The sequence below is a fragment of the Cyprinus carpio genome, chromosome A2 (assembly GCF_018340385.1).
Source record: "Cyprinus carpio isolate SPL01 chromosome A2, ASM1834038v1, whole genome shotgun sequence".
In the NCBI taxonomy this organism is placed as follows: Eukaryota; Metazoa; Chordata; class Actinopteri; order Cypriniformes; family Cyprinidae; genus Cyprinus; species Cyprinus carpio.
Window position 1 is genome coordinate 18,159,356 of NC_056573.1, and position 17,032 is coordinate 18,176,387.

Consider the following 17,032-nt stretch of genomic DNA (forward strand, 5'->3'; position numbering starts at 1 on the left):
AGTTGATAAAGGGTGAACTTCAACTGCTCAAGATATATGCATATCTTAATATTTCAATCTAGAAAAAAGCAAATGCAAGTGGTGTTATAGTGATGAGTGACTGAATGATCTTCAGCAAATGAAGCAGTTACTAAAAAGAGCATTGTTTATGAAAATAAAGAAGGGATTTTTGTCAAAGAAATGTGTTCTTTAAAAGAGCTTTTCAAAATAATTACTGGAGTAAGTGCTTGTTGCCCTCTTCTGCATTGCACTAGTTATTACAAGGTGACAATTTTGTGTGAGTGTTGAGTGTGTTTCAGTCACTGTGGGCCTCAGAGCACAGTAGTACACAGCAGAGTCAGACACACGTACATCCTGGATTGTCAGTGGAACTGATTTTGAAGTTTTGTTGTGATTTACAATAAATCTGTCCTCAAAGTTTTTGTCATTTTGTACAGTTGTAGCAAATATCATCATCATGTATTTGGGGATTCCATTCATCTTTTGTTGGTACCAGAAGAGATATGGAGATAGATCACTGGTTTCATAACTACAGTTAATCGTCACAGATTTGCCTTCAACAGCAGTTTGAACTCTTGTATTCTGGTCAACACTGTCCAGAGAATCACATCCTGGAATAGAATTTCAAGCAAAATCATTTAATATTCTGCATGTTATAATAGGGCAGATTTAGAGACTCAAAAGAATCCTACTCACCCCAGAAATATGTTATAAAGATGATCAAATGTCTTTCCCAGTGAGTCATTATAATAACTGTACTGTGAAACTGACAGGAATGAACTGTTTAAATGCACTGGAGAGCACAGTTGTTTCAGCTTGTCTTTGATCAGCCTGTTTTAAATATCATCATACTGTATATACAGTGGCTGGGAGGAGCTTGTTCTGCAGAATCAGCACATGGAGTGTTTGTTCTCTTCCTTACAAATAGCTCATTTCTTTTTTTCTTCTTCTTTTTTCTTATTTATACACATTTGTGACTTGGATTTTTTTTTCTTTCATTATCTTAATAATCAATATCTGTAATGTTTGATATGATGATATGACACCACAGTTAGCCTTTAACAAAACATATTTTATCATCTATAAATAGCGTCTCCATTTTAGCCATTTATCTTCTATTTGAGTTTTTGTCTGTCGTTGTTTTTTTCTGAATATTTCTCTGTGATGGATCTTGCACTACTCTATTTTCTGCCAGTATTCTCTTTAAACATTGGTGGATTATTATCTTTAATATTGTGGCACAAAATCAGTTAAATATAAAAAATGCATACAGTCCACTCCTGGTTTTCTAATGGTATTATGTAAGAGAATTCAAGTATTGTATTTTTCAACATCACAAACACTTTTTTTTTAAGTTTCCAACATAACTCTCATCATATAATGCCACATAATCTAAATATAAATATATAGTTTTCCCTTCAGTCCTGTTTTCTTTACAGTCTCTATGGTTTTCTAAAAGTTTGATTACTGACTTTCAAAGCAGTCATTTTGTGAGTATAAAAACACTAATAATAAAGAAAGTAGACAATAATTTATAAATATCAATATAGTAATACAATATAGAAAAAGAAAATGCCAATAGACTGAATTGTGAATGTACATATGTGTTATTTACATATGACTGTATATGTACAGTCCTGAGATATGTTTTGTGTTGTTCGGGTGGGATATGGCCTGGGGGAAAAAACATTTCTTGTGTCTGGCTGTTTTGGTGCTCAGTGCTCTGCAGCACTGGCCAGAGGGCAACAGTTCAAAGAGAAAGTGTGCTTGGTGTGAGGGGTCCAGAGTGATTTTCTTAGCCCTTTTCCTCACTCTGGAAGTGTAAAGAAATAAAAAATACATCAAGCTACCAAAAAAAAAATTCTCAGGAGTCCTGATTGTCCGTTGAAGTCTCCTGCCAGCTCTTTAACTTCCTGTCTGTAAGCAGACTTGTCTCCATCCTTGATGAGGCTGATGACTGTAGTGTCGTCCGCAAACTTCAGGAACTTGACAGAGGGGACTTTAGAAGTGCCAGTCATTTGGTACAGGGAGAAGAGCAGTGGGGAGAGAACGCAACCCTGGGGAGAACCAGTGCTGATTGTGAGAGCCCTGGATGTGAGTTTGGGCAGCCTCACTAGCTGCTACCTGTTTCTAAGGAAGCTAGTGATCCACTAACAGATGGAGGTGGGCACAGAGAGCTGGGTCAGTTTGTCTGAGAGAAGGTCAGGCATGATGGTATTGAAGGCCAAGCTGAAGTCCACAAATAAGATCCTTGCATAATTCCCAGGTCTGTCGAGGTGTTGCAGGATGTAATGCACTCCCTTGTTGCCTGCATCATCCACAGACCTGTTTTCTCTGTACGCAAATTAAAGAGGATCCAGCAAGGGTCCAGTGATGTCCTTTAGGTTGGCCAGGACCAGTGTTTCAAATGAATTCATGACCACAGATGTGAGAGCGACTGTAATCAAGTCCAGTGATTTTGGGTTTTTTGGGGACCATTGGTTCTTCAGATCAAGACTATTTTGAATATTTTATGCTTATAGATTTTGTAATCAATGCTCTGTTTGTTGTTAGGAATTTTTGTTCATATAAAGCAGTGCACAGCAATTTTAACTGTTTGCTATAAAGCAGTTCACAGCACCATCAATACGCTCTTCAATATTCTGTTTTTATTACCATCAAGACCTCTTCTATATTCTGTGTTTTTTAGTGTTTTGTGTTTATTAGCTTTTATTTTTATGTTTTCAGTTTTCGTTTTAATTTCAGTGTTTTTGTCATTTTTATTAGATTTTGGGTTTGTAATATCTCTATTTAGATGTCCTTTATTTCTCATATCATTTACTTTGATCCTCTCTCACTCCCAATAAATAAACAGGTGTTACCATATTGTGGTGTATACATTCTCTGTGAGTTAAATGAGAGATAAATGTGGCTAGGAGTCATTTGATTACTATTGTTCAACTTTGTGTGTGAGTTTTTGTAAAGCCTCTCAGGCATTTTGTATCACTGGGCTGCTGCTCTTAGAGCACAGAAATAGTGAGATGAATCTGAGAGAGTTACACTCCTAATAGTGAGTTCAGTGGATGATTGGGATGTAGTCGACTGAAAGCGACCGTCTGGTATATCCTCTTCACTGTTCCATGATCGAGCACCTTTCCACAGTAAATACTGGGGTTCTGATTTGGGATGCTGTCTGTACCAGTAAAGCAAAACTTCATTGCTGATTGTACTGTATGTGCAGCTCATTGTCACAGACTCTCCTTCTGTACTTATTGTAGCGTCCTTGTCTTTTGGTCCAATGCTGTCAGGAAATACACCTGAATATACATTTTAGACACACGACAGTACTTCTGAAAACCAGCCTATTTAAAAGGTTGTATTTCAAAAACTATGTAATTTCATAGTTTTCATAGATTTCATTTCACCTGTTTACCTGTTTAATTTCATAGAACAAATAAAGTTTTTACAATTACAATTACAATTAATTTCATAGTTTGATATTTACTCTGTATTGTTTACTCTTACTTAAACAGCTTAAAAATTTGAACATGTTTGTATTATACTGTACCTGATACTGTTATGACAATCAGAAGTAGATGTTTCTCCATGTTTATGCTTTTGATGAGAGCTGTTCTGGAGATGTTCTGTTTTGTTTTATTCAAATGTGGGCGTGACTAATGACATCAGGTCTAAGTACTTCTTTCTCTCCCCTGTATAGGTTTCTTTTGATTTTGTTTGAGAGAGAGGCATCCTGTTAACACTGTGGGCCTCAAAGCACAGTAGTACAGAGCAGAGTCAGACACACGCAGTCTCTGGATTATCAGTGGAACTGATTTTGATGGTTTCACCTCAGCGTAAAATCTCTCCTGGAACTCTGTTCCATTAATTCCTCCTCCATATGAATTCCTTTGTAACACAAGTTTAGGAGATTCATCTGTTCTCTGTATGTACCAGAAAAGTTCTTGTGACTGTGAGGTTGTTGTATATTTGCAGTCCAATGTTACTGATTCTCCCTCAAATTCACTAACATGAAGTGGCTGATCAACTGTGTCTTCTGACTGACATCCTGATAACACACAAGAATAATTCTGTGACAAAAAGCATTATCATGTAAAAAATAAAACCAAACATACAAAGAGTAGTATACTAAACATACCAAGAATAACCAATCCAAATATTATTAATGTCTCCAACAGCCATGATTTCATTGTTTGTTCTTCAAGAGGAAGTGCCTAATGAACAGACAAATCAATAGTCAGAGTAACTTAGAAAAGAGCGATTCAGAGTAATTATTACTGTTTATAAGCAAGGGCGGAGCTCATAACACTTTCAGATACTTACTCTTAACAATATCAGTATTAAGTGCATATCTCCCTCTCCTGGTTCTTTTTAGAATTACAGAAGTGTCATTTATTTTCATGATTGATTTGTAAGCTTTCTTATATTTTGAAAAAAAAAACATAAATTTGTATCTTTAAATAAATGAAAAAATATCAATTATGTATTAGCATTATTATACATTATTGTGCAGTTATTTATTTTGCATAATGTGGCATTTTGTAGTGATACTACACGAAGTGCATTCCTTTACAAATGTTGGTGAGCTATTTGGTGAGGTCATACATCTCACTTTACACTGTAAAATGATTTTTTCAAAGTTGTAAAACAAACAAGCAAGTTCTTTTTCAGTTCTTCTACTTCAAAATTTAGTTTTTAATGCTGCATGTTAAAATTAGTACTTTTATTCCAGTGTAGCTGTTAAATCTTTCTGGTAAAGCTTGTGCATCACAGATATTAAGATTAAGAGTGATTAAATTTTAACATAGAACTTATTTTGAACTGAAAATGAGATTAATTATATAATAGCTCAGTGCTGATGTAGTCTTGATTTTCTTCAGCCTATGAACATACCACATCTATATTTCAATGAAAACAAACACATCATTTTTTCATTTATTAACTACAGTGGGCATTTTTGATTCAAAGCCAAATTTTTTACAATTTGTCGTGAATAAGAGAGATCATTGCCATTATATTTGGACTTTAACTTCTAAAATAAAAAAATAACCTATTGTATTGCAATAATTCCAACTTTAAAATATTTAAACAAAATAATTCCAACTTTAAAATATTTAAACCATCTGAGATGGACCGTTTTCATAAGTTTAAAGGCACAATATGTAAGATTTTCGTATTAAAGTATCCAAAAACTACTTCCACAGTGTGATATATTTCATGCAGTGGTCTACATGCATGTACGTTTTCCCAAAAGTTCCCAAGAATTTATAAAGAAAATACAGAGAAATTCAAATAATAAATAATTCATTGTTCACTATCAACTAACAAAAAATCAACACTATGTTTCCACTTTTATAAACTAAAACACACCAACAAAAATGACAAAAAATAGCTGCAAAATAAATAAACTAAATCTATTACGGCTGTCGTGAATAAAATTAAAACGAAATGAAAAGTGTTGACTGCAAATTTAGATCGGCTCAATGTTGTACCATGATTCGTTTTTCTGTGTTTTTACAGAGTTTGCGCATTATAACCAATCACACACACGAGTCTGTTGAGTTTATGATTAAACGTGCTAGTCAATCAAACAACAAAGTGCAGATGTAAATATGATGTAAGTAGGAGATTCATTTATTAAACAGTGCATAGACAGCTTTATTGATTATAAGGGGAGTTTTTTGAGAGTGCTTAAACGTGCTAGTCAATCATACTGTTCAATGCAAATGTTCTTTGCTCACTTTCTCTGTATGATTTATTCACTGTTTGAATAACTTTGGAAGGTACAGGTAATAAAAAAAATAATTCACTACATCTGTGAACATGATTCGGACATCTCTGGATGGTGAAAATTACATCTCCCATCGTTCCACTCTCCTTAACATAAACATACATATTGTGCCTTTAACATACAGTTGAGAATATAATTCAGCTTTGATTGTTTACAACACTTTATGGAGACATGCAGAGGAATAACTTTAACGCATGACATAAACTGAATTACAAGTGTTTTTATGAGTTCTTCTCTGTCCTCTCCCCTCTCATGTACTTCAGGTGTTACCACATTCTGTAATTTACAGTCTCAGTGGTTTACGGTGGTGTGATAAACATTTGAATACTGACTTTTCTGTGGTTTCATATGCATTTGATTGCTGTAGTTCAAAGCAATAACAGTGTGAGAGAGTTTTTGTAAAGCTTCTCAGGCATTTTGTATCACTGGGCTCCCACTCTTAGAGCACAGTAATAGAGAGCTGAATCTGACAGAGTTACACTGTCAATAGTGAGTTCAGTAGATGTTTGGGATGTAGTTGGCCGAAATCGTTGATCTATTTTATGCTCTCCTCCGTATGATCGAGCACCTTTCCACAGTAAATACTGAGGTTCTGTGTTGGGATACTGTCTGTACCAGTAAAGCCTAACATAAATGCCGCTTGTCTCATATGTGCAGCTCAGTGTCACAGACTCTCCTTCTCTCTTGATCATATTAGTATCCTTATTTGGTCCAATGCTGTCAGCAAACACACCTGCAATAAAACATAACAACTGCACATTAAACCATCAGCCCTTTCCATAAACCAAATCATCATGTCAAAAGCACCATTTGATTTTTAAAGTGTAAAACATATTCACCTGAAATTGTTATTTGAATCAGTAGTAGACATATCTCCATGTTAATACCTCAGTTAAAATGTTTTAATTGGTTTCAAATGCAGCTAAAGGAGGTTTTGGTGGTTTTTATAAACTTTCAATAAATGAAATAAATGATTGAAATGGATGCACAGATAAATGACTGCAGCAGGGAGGTGCTCTGCTGTTATGAATATTGTGGGTGTGGTTAGTGACATCACAGCCAATCTATCCATTTTTATTTCAAATTGTATAATTATACAGAGGATTAATCAATTTAACCTAAATGTAAAAACAACAACAACAACAACTGTATTTATCAATCTTATGCAATCTATCTCACTGTACATATAATCTACTGTACATAATGAAAACAGTTGTCTTACACCATCATTAAACCATCATTGTTCTTGCAATTAATATTAAATGCATGTGACACAGATTAATTCTCCTTTCTTATTGAATATTTTAGTTCACACGAGAAGTCAGATAACAGTTCTGGTTTTGTAAATTTATAGATTAAGATTTTTGTCTGTTTTCATTTAAAAAAGTAACAGTTTCACATTTTTCTATGAAATGTCAAATTGATTTTGCTGTAAAACAACATTTTGTTCTAGTTCATTATCATATCTCCCCTTCTTTTCATGCTCTCCTTGATTGTTCAGCAGGTGTTACCACATTCTGTTATTTACAATCTCAGTGGTACATGTGGTATTATAAATGTTTGATTACTGATTTTAAAAGCAAGAATTGTGTGTTTGAGTTTTTGTAAAGCTTCTCAGGCATTTTGTATCACTGGGCTCCAACTCTCAGAGCACAGTAATAGAGAGCTGAATCTGACAGAGTTAAACTCTTAATAGTGATTTCAGTGGATGTTTGGGATGTAATCGACTGAAACCGGTCTGGTATATCCTTATCACTGCTATATGACCGAGCACCTTTATAGAGTAAATAATGAGGTTCTCTATTAGGGTACTGTCTGTACCAGTAGAGATAAACATAATTGCTGCTTGTATCATATGTGCAGCTCAGTGTCACAGGCTCTCCTTCTCTCTTGATCATATTAGTATCCTTGTCATTTGGTTTAATGCTGTCAGCAAACACACCTGTAATGTAATTGCAGTTGCACATTAAACCATCAGACCTTTCCATGAATCAAAATTCCATTCTTGTCAAAAACAATATTTAATGATTAAAGCGTTAATTATATTCACCTGGAATTATGAGAATCACTAGCAGACATACCTCCATGATGAAACCTCAGTTTAAAAGTTTAAATTGGTTTTGATCACAGCTTGTCGTTTCTGAGGTTCATACATGCAAACTTGTAAACGTTTGATAAATGAAATAAATTATTGAAATGGATGCATAAATGAACAACTGCAGTGAGGAGGTGCTATGCTGTTTATGAATAGTGTGGGTGTGGTCACTGACATCATAACCAATCCCATCTCTTCTTTTCATAATGTAAATATAACAGGGAAGAATGCATATCAAGTAAAATGATTTGAACTAAATTAAGGCAATACTTATCAACCTCAATGACGCTTTTTTCCAGTCTCGCATTGTGGATCTTAGAATAATCTACAGTACATGAGGCTAAACCATAATTGTGCTTTTCTTTACAATTCTTATTTATTCATTTGACACAACTTCTATGTAATGATTCTCTGTAGTTCACATAAGAATTTAGATAATGTTTTTTTTTTTACTTGAAATTATAAAATTTTGCTGTTAAGGTAATGCAAGACATTAAATATACAAATAATAATAATAATAATAATTCTGTGTATTTATTAATAATAATAATAATAATAAATACACAATATACAAATATACAAATGTAAAATCTTCTCCCTACTCATTGAATGCACTGCTTAACATGTTGAACTACTGTTTAAGAACTGCTAAAAGTGTGCTTTACCTGATGTGATTATGAGGATCAATAAATATCGCTCCATTTTGATTTTTCAGATCTGAACTGTTTTTAAAAGTGGATGATCCTTCTATGTTGTTTTGAATGATAAATTATAGTCTACCTTAATTATTTTTAATAGAGTACATATATCATAGGTTAATGAATGCACTGAAGAACTGATGTACTTTGTATTAATAATGTGGGTGTGGATTGTCATATCAAGACCTGCCCCCTTTTCTGCAACATAGAGCAAGCTTTGTTTTTGATCTTGACTGTCATTGAACATTTATTCTATTTTAACATGAATTATATTGGTGAATTGAAAATATTGATATAATAATAACATTAAGATTTTGTATATATACATGTGTGGCAATGAATGAAGGAAAATGGCTGATTGTATCACAGAAAGGGGGTCAGCACTGATTTAACATTATAATGTGTGTGTAAGAGCTGAGTTGGTTTCAGTCCCAGTGGGCTGCAGAGCACAGTAGTACACAGCAGAGTCAGACACACGCAGATTCTGGATTGTCAGTGCAACTGAATCTAATGATACTTCAGAGTGAAATCTCTCCTGGAACTCAGTGCCCTGATCTCCTCCGTATTTGTTTTTCCTCAGCATGTATTTAGGAATGTAATGTGCTCTCTGGATGTACCAGAAGAGTTCTGGTGTTGTTGTAGTTGCAGTATATTTGCATTGTAATGCGACTGATCCTCCTTCAGGTTCTGTTACATGTTTATCTGGCTGATCAACTGTATCCTCTGGTCTATATTCTGAAAATATATGATGTTACAAATGGTACTATAAATCAATTTTACATACTTTAAAATTAAATTTACACACCAGCAATAACCAATGCAAAAACCAACATTTCCAACCATAGTTATATTGTTTGAGAGAATAGTATATCCAAGCAGTATGATTCAGTCCTGAAAGCGTGAGTCTGTTATTCAAAGCCTTGGTGTTGTTAGTGATAATGAGGATGATGCTCTGAGCTCGGTGCACTGTCAGATGAACATAGTTAACAATGTAAATATAAAGCGAATATCACCCTCTCCTGGTTTCTTTTGTGTATTGCAAAAGGTTCAAATGCCATTTCTCACATTTACTTACACTGTGCAAACATTTCTGTTTATGAATGTATTATTACATAATACTGTTTATGTTGATGAAATTATAAAAATATATAATTAATATCAGCATATAACACTATTTCATTACTTTGATATGTTATTCTTAAAGGGAAAAATAATAATTGGCATGTTTAAATTCTTTGCTCTAGCTGCTAATTAATGACCAATTATTTAATCTTCCTCAATTACAGTTTATTGTCATTAACATTTTATTCAGTTTGTTAGTTAATTTTTCTTCTCTCAGCTCAGTTCATGAACCATTATCTACTGTTCTACAGGTGTTACCATAGCCTTTCATTTATAGTTCCTGTGGTTTACAAAATATATTTCTGTGGTTTGATACTCATTTGATTTCTGTAGTTCAAAGTAATAACAGTGTGTGAGAGTTTTTGTAAAGCTTCTCAGACATTTTGTATCACTGGGCTTACTGTTACTCTTAGAGCACAATAATAAAGAGCTGAATCTGATAGCGTTACATCAGTAATAGTGAGATCAGTGGATGATTCAGATGCAGTCGACTGAAACCGATGGTCATCTGGTGTGTCCTCTTCTCCACTATTTGATCGGGCACCTTCATACAGTAAATATTCTGGTTCTCGGTTTGGATACTGTCTGTACCAGTAAAGATAAACAAAATTGCTGCTTGCATCATATGAGCAGCTTAGTGTCACAGACTCTCCTTCTCTTCTGATCATATCCTTGTTAACTGGATTAATGGTGTCAGCAAATGCACCTGTAATATAATTTGAGACATTGTTACACCATCAGCAAGATATTATTGTTAAATTACCATATAATGCTAAAAGAGCAAATTATATTTACCTGAAACTGTTATGACAATCACTAATAGACATCTCTCCATGTTAACACCTCAGTTTAGACTGATTTTGATAATAGTTTTCAGGTTGGCTATGTATGCTTTTTGGAGGTTTTTATATGTGCTTATAAACTAAATGTGATAAATGATAAAAATGGATGTACAGATAAATGACTGCAGTGGGGAGGAGCTCTGTTGTGTATGAATATTGTAGGTGTGGCCAGTGACATCACAACCAATCCTCAATCCTATTTTATTTCATAATGTAAATATAACAATGATTAATATATATCAGTTTAATTCATATTAACATTCTTAATCATTAAATTCAGAGTTTTATAACTAAATGTAATCAAAACTTTGCAATAGCAGCATTTTATTTTATTTTTTATGTCTGTGGTGCAATGATGTTTTGGTTTTTGTTTTGTTTTGCTCTGTTTGAGGGTTCAGTGCAGTCACTGCTGAATATGAATTAAAGTCTTAAGAAGTACACAATGCGATTTTGCCATTTTACATTTTCATTTGTTGTTTTTACAGTGTTTTACAAAGGTAAGAACATATTAAGTTGCAATTATGTGGCCAAATGTGTGGTTAATATTGTGGTGTATATATTCTGGGTGGGTTATAAAAGGGATAAATGCGGTTTAGAGTCATTTGATTACTGTTGTCGTTCATTTTTGTGTGTGAGATTTTGTAAAGCCTCTCAGGCATTTTGCATCTTACTACAATCTTCTGAGTATCCTACTAAAGTAGTTGGTTCTTAAGTGAACATGAACAGTTGAGAAAGAAACCAGACAAAAACCACGCGCAACGCAATGACTGATATTGTCTACACAGGATGACACGACAAATCCCTGAAAGTAAGTGGATTCCCCGTTCTATTTCTGAAATAGTCCAAGCAACGGCCGCTTTGTTGTATCCAGTGTTGACAACTTCAAGCTGCTGCGGTGTAGACATGGTGTTAAAGTGATAGACACAGAATTCCAATAATCCTACTGTTGTCTGCATTTTTAATGTTGATCAAAGAAGATAGGACAACGAAAAAAACAATCACTCACTGCTTTTGAACTTTAAAAATTATATAAAGACTATAGTGTTATTTGATTAGCATAATTTATTAAATTTCAATCGTATTTTTGTTGAATTGTAGGCTATTTTGTGCTATTGCTTGTAACTTAATTTGCTCTTATTCTACAACTGACTATTTACTAGTCTTTAAAAATATAGCCTAATAAGTTTATATTGGTTAAGCTAGTAGTTTTAGCAGATATCAAACTAGAATCAAGGATTTTGATTATTTTTTTTATATCTTGCTATTATCTAAAATTTTCGTGTCATAACTGCCTGTTTTATTTATTTATTTATTTCCGTAGCTGGTAAATAAATATTTTTGGCCGGTAAATTTCCTTAAGTCACCGGCCATTGGCAGGTCTGATAAACTGCTTACAAACATAGACATGTTACAGTTTGGGCATGAATTTTATACAATATATAAAACGTGGACTTATTATTGTAATAGCTTAACTGAAAATGTGTTTAAGTATGTGTAAAGCTTGTGTAAGTATTACAGTATATATTTCAAATTAAACGAGAATCTGCTGATTCAGATGATACCATTTCTGTCAGTTCTGTCATTAATATCACAAATCAAACTACACTGAACAAAATTATAAACGCAACACTTTTGTTTTTGCCCTCATTTTTCATGAGCTGAACTCAAAGATCTCAGACTTTTTCTATGTACACAAAAGGCCTATTTCTCTCAAATATTGTTCACAAATCTGTCTAAATGTATATTTTCACTAGGTTTCACTCTCCTCTATATAAGTTTCTTTTGATTTTGTTTGAGAGAGAGGCATCCTGTTAACACTGTGGGCCTCAAAGCACAATAGTACAGAGCAGAGTCAGACACACGCATCTCAGAGTAAAATCTCTCCTGGAACTCTGTTCAATTAATTCCTCCTCCATATGAATTCCTTAGTAACACAAGTTTATAAGTGTTGTTAGAAGTGTCTGTTCTCTGTATGTACCAGAAAAGCTCTTGTGATGGTGAGACTGTAGTATATTTACAGTCCAATGTTACTGATTCTCCCTCAAAATCACTAACATGTTTAAGTGGCTGATCAACTGTGTCATCCTTTTCTAGCTCTGTAGAATCTTAGCAGATTTCAGCAAAATCTCAAGATTTTTACAACTTCTGTGAAAATGTCTTCCTATCTGGTCCCTCACCAGATATGATCAATTCTAAAGTAAGGGGTATTTAAAAAAAAAGAAAAAAAAAAAAAGTTTTTTGTCCATAAAAAATGGAAGTGGTCTCAAACCTGAAATGTTCTGCATGCGCACAATATGTACTCCCTAAAATCATTCACGGACTTGAACCATTATAAATTCATCCTAAAAGTGGAACTTTATCATTAGAGTGGTCTTTATCATTATTAGTTTATCATTATACTTGGACTTAAATTCTAAGTCTAAGGATCAAGAATGCGCATAATTTCTATACAACAACTGTAGTCAAAAAAAGGCAAATAAAAAAGGTGGTTTTGCAATAATACCAGGTTTAAAATATTTAGAGCACTTGAGATGAATTGGCATTTTTGTGAGTTTTTCATACAGTTGAGAATATAATTTAGCTTTGATTGCCACTGTATGGAACCATGCTAAGGAGTAACTTTATGCAAATTACATAAACTGAATTGCATACAGCAAGTGTGTTCAGAAGTTTTTCTAGTTTGATGTCATATCCTATCCTCTCCACTCTCACATACTTCAGAACTGTTCAACAGGTGTTACCACATTCTGTTTAGAGTCTCAGTTGTTTACAAAAGATATACATGTGGTTTGAAAAACATTTGAATACTGACATTTCTGTGTTTTGATACACTTTTGTTTGCTGTAGTTCAAAGCAAGAACAGTGTGTGAGTTTTTGTAAAGCTTCTCAGGCCTTTTGTATCACTGGGCCCCTACTGTTAGAGCACAATAATAGAGAGCTGAATCTGACAGAGTTACACTGTCAATAGTGAGTTCAGTGGATGTTTGGGATGTAGCTGGCTGAAATCGTTGATCTGTTTTATGCTCTCCTCCGTATGATCGAGCACCTTTCCACAGTAAATACTGAGGTTCTGTGTTGGGATACTGTCTGTACCAGTAAAGATAAATATAATTGCTGCTTGTGTCATATGTGCAGCTCAGTGTCACAGACTCTCCTTCTCTCTTGATCATATTAGTATCCTTATTTGGTCCAATGCTGTCAGCAAACACACCTGCAATAAAACATAGCAACTGCACATTAAACCATCAGCCCTTTCCATAAACCAAATCATCATGTCAAAAACACCATTTGATTTTAAAAGCGTAAAATATATTCACCTGAAATTGTTATTAGAATCTGTAGCAGACATATATCCATGTTAATACCTCAGTTTAAATATGTTTTTAATTGGTTTTGATCACAGCTTTAGGAGGTGTTCGTATTTATCATTTTTGAGATTCATCCATAAGCAGACTTTTGATAAATGAAATAAATGACTGAAATGGATGCACAGATAAATGACTGCATTGGGGAGGTGCTCTGCTGTTATGAATGGTGTGGGTGTGGTGACATCACAACCAATTCTCTATCCCTTTTTATTTCAAATTGTAATTATACAGCGGATAAGTTCAAATTGATTTAACTGATGTAAACTACTTTAAATGTAATCATATCAATACTTATAAAAATGTGACTCTTTTTAGGCAATCTTTTCTCACTCTGCATTTTAGAATTATCCATGCTTAAGGCAAACAGTTCTTACACCATCATTAAACCATCATTTTTCTTGCAATTCATATTAATTCATTCATATTAATTCTAGTTTAATTCTCCTTTCTTTTTAAATATTTTAGTTCACATGAGAAGTCAGATAACATAGTTCTGGTTTCTGATTTTTTATGAAATTTCACATTTATCTTGTTGTAAAACAGCAATTTGTTCTAGTTCATTATCATATATACCATTCTCTACTCTTTTTTTCACGCTCTCCTAAATTGTTCAGCAGGTGTTACCACATTCTGTTATTTACAATCTCAGTGGTACATGTGGTATTATAAACATTTGATTACTGACTTTTAAAGCAAGAATTGCGTGTGTGAGTTTTTGAAAACCTTCTAAAGTATTTTGTATCACTGGGGTCCAACTCTCAGAGCACAGTAATAGAGAGCTGAATCTGATAGAGTTAAATTTTTAATAGTGAGTTCAGTGGAGGTTTGGGATGTAATCGACTGAAACCTATACCTTGTATATCCTGAGCTCCGCTGTATGATCGAGCTCCTTCATACAGTAAATACTCAGGTTCTCGGTTAGTATACTGTCTATAAAGGAAAATTTCATTGCTGCTTGTATCATATGAGCATCTCAGTGTCACAGACTCTCTGTTTTTCCTGGTTATACTCTTATCCTCTTCATTTGGTCCAATGCTGTCAGAAAACACACCAGGAAGTAATATACTGTAAGACACTTCACAATCACTGTCCTTTCAATGAAACTAAAAAGGAGATGTTAAGAATCACAGGAATGTAACTGATGTAAAATTTTCTCTCAAATGACTGAATGCACTGCATGTTGAAATACTGTTTAAAAACTTCTAAAAGTGTGCTTTACCTGATATGATTATGAGGATCAATAAATATCTCTCCATTTTTATTTTTCAGATCTGAACTGTATTTAAAAGTGGACGATCCTTCAGTGTTGTTTTGAATGATAAATTATAGTCTACCATAATTATTTTAAATAGAGTACATAAATCATATGGTTAACGAATCCACTGAAGAACAGATGTGCTTTACATTAATAATGTGGGTGTGGATTGTCATGTCAAGACCTGCCCCCTTTTCTGCCAACACAGACTATCCTCCTTGATCTTGACTGTCATTGAACGTTTATTCTATTTTAACATTAATTATATTGGTGAATTGAAAATATTTATATAATAATAAAATTAAGATTTTGTATATACAGTATACAAGTGTGACAATAAATGAAGAAATAAATGGATAATTCTATCACACAATAGTGATCAGCACTGATGAAAGTTTTTGTGTAAGAGCTGAGTTGGTTTCAGTCACAGTGGGCTGCAGAGCACAGTAGTACACAGCAGAGTCAGACACACGCAGATTCTTGATTAACAGAGGAACTGAATCTGATGATACTTCAGAGTGAAATCTCTCCTGGAACTCAGTGCCCTGATCTCCTCCATATTTGTTTTTCCTCAGCATGTATTTAGGAATGTCATTTGCTCTCTGGATGTACCAGAAGAGTTCTGGTGTTGTTGCAGTTACATGTTTATCTGGCTGAACAACTGTATCCTCTGGTCTACATTCTGCAAATATATTATGATCATGTTACAAATGATACTATAAATAAATATGCGCAAATTTAAAATAAATATTTATTAAATACATAAATAAATGCAAATAAATTAACTTCACATACCAGCAATAACTAATGCAAAAACCAACAATTCCAACCATAGTTTCATTGTTCGAGAGAATAGTATATCCAAGCAGTATGATTCAGTCCTGAAAGCATGAGTCTGTTATTCAAAACCTTGGTGTTGTTAGTGATCATGAGGAGGAGCTCAGTGCACTGTCAGATAAACACAGTTAAACAATGCAAATATAAAGCAAATATCACCCTCTCCTGGTTTCTTTTGTGTATTGCAAATGGTTCAAATGCCATTTCTCAGTTTTACTTACACTGTGCAAACAAAAAAACTAAACAAAAAACAAACAAAAAAAATAAAAAAATCCCACCACCACAAAAAACAAAACTTACACTGTGCAAACATGTATTTATGAATTTATTTATTTGGTAACTCACAGCATTTTGACAAATAGTTCACGTGATTTCATATATTAAAGCTATATAATTGAATAATAAATTTCCAAGCAGAATCAGCACTTGGGGCTGAATGTAATACAATCAGATATTAAACATGCATTACATATTCCATTTGTTTTGCAAAAACAATTAAATTATACTGTTTGTGTTAACGAAATTATAATCATATAATTCATATTAACATATAACTCAATTGTTTCATTTAATTTTGATGTTATTCTTGAGGGAAGAAATAACAACTGGGATATTTTAATTTACATTTACATTTAATCATTTAGCAGACGCTTTCATCCAAACCGACTTACCAATGAGAAGAGCAAATAGAAGCAATTCAGACCAATAGGAGGGCAACTATGGAGTCAATATAATATCACATATATACGCAAAAAAATAAAGTTTTGCAAAGGAAAATAAAGTTTTGCAAACAAAAATTTAAGTATTGAGGAAAATAATTTTGCTTTTTGCAAAGAAAAATAAAGAATTGCAAAAACATAAATGATACAGCGCGAAAGCAATGATTTTGCAATACATATTTTCCCATGGTCATATCTACAATTTTTATTTGCAACACTGATTTTATTTTGCGTGTCAGTCTAGTTTGAGCTTGCGCTGCAGTTTTTCCTGTGCGCTTAATTTTTCTGCGCATCTCGCTTTGTGACGC

General features: G+C 33.5%; 3 gene segments (V, D, J or C); all 3 read right to left on the reverse strand.

Moving 5' to 3' along the window:
• Positions 1–2,772: 2,772 nt before the first annotated feature.
• On the reverse strand, positions 2,773–3,860 carry LOC109100276. The segment is given in 2 exon segments: positions 2,773–3,296; positions 3,548–3,860. Coding segments are annotated over 2 exon segments (354 nt in total).
• Positions 3,861–13,099: 9,239 nt separating this feature from the next.
• LOC122146994 lies at positions 13,100–14,014 on the reverse strand. The segment is given in 2 exon segments: positions 13,100–13,756; positions 13,863–14,014. Coding segments are annotated over 2 exon segments (351 nt in total).
• Positions 14,015–15,502: 1,488 nt separating this feature from the next.
• On the reverse strand, positions 15,503–16,069 carry LOC122146996. The segment is given in 2 exon segments: positions 15,503–15,850; positions 15,964–16,069. Coding segments are annotated over 2 exon segments (363 nt in total).
• Between the last annotated feature and the right edge of the window lie 963 nt (positions 16,070–17,032).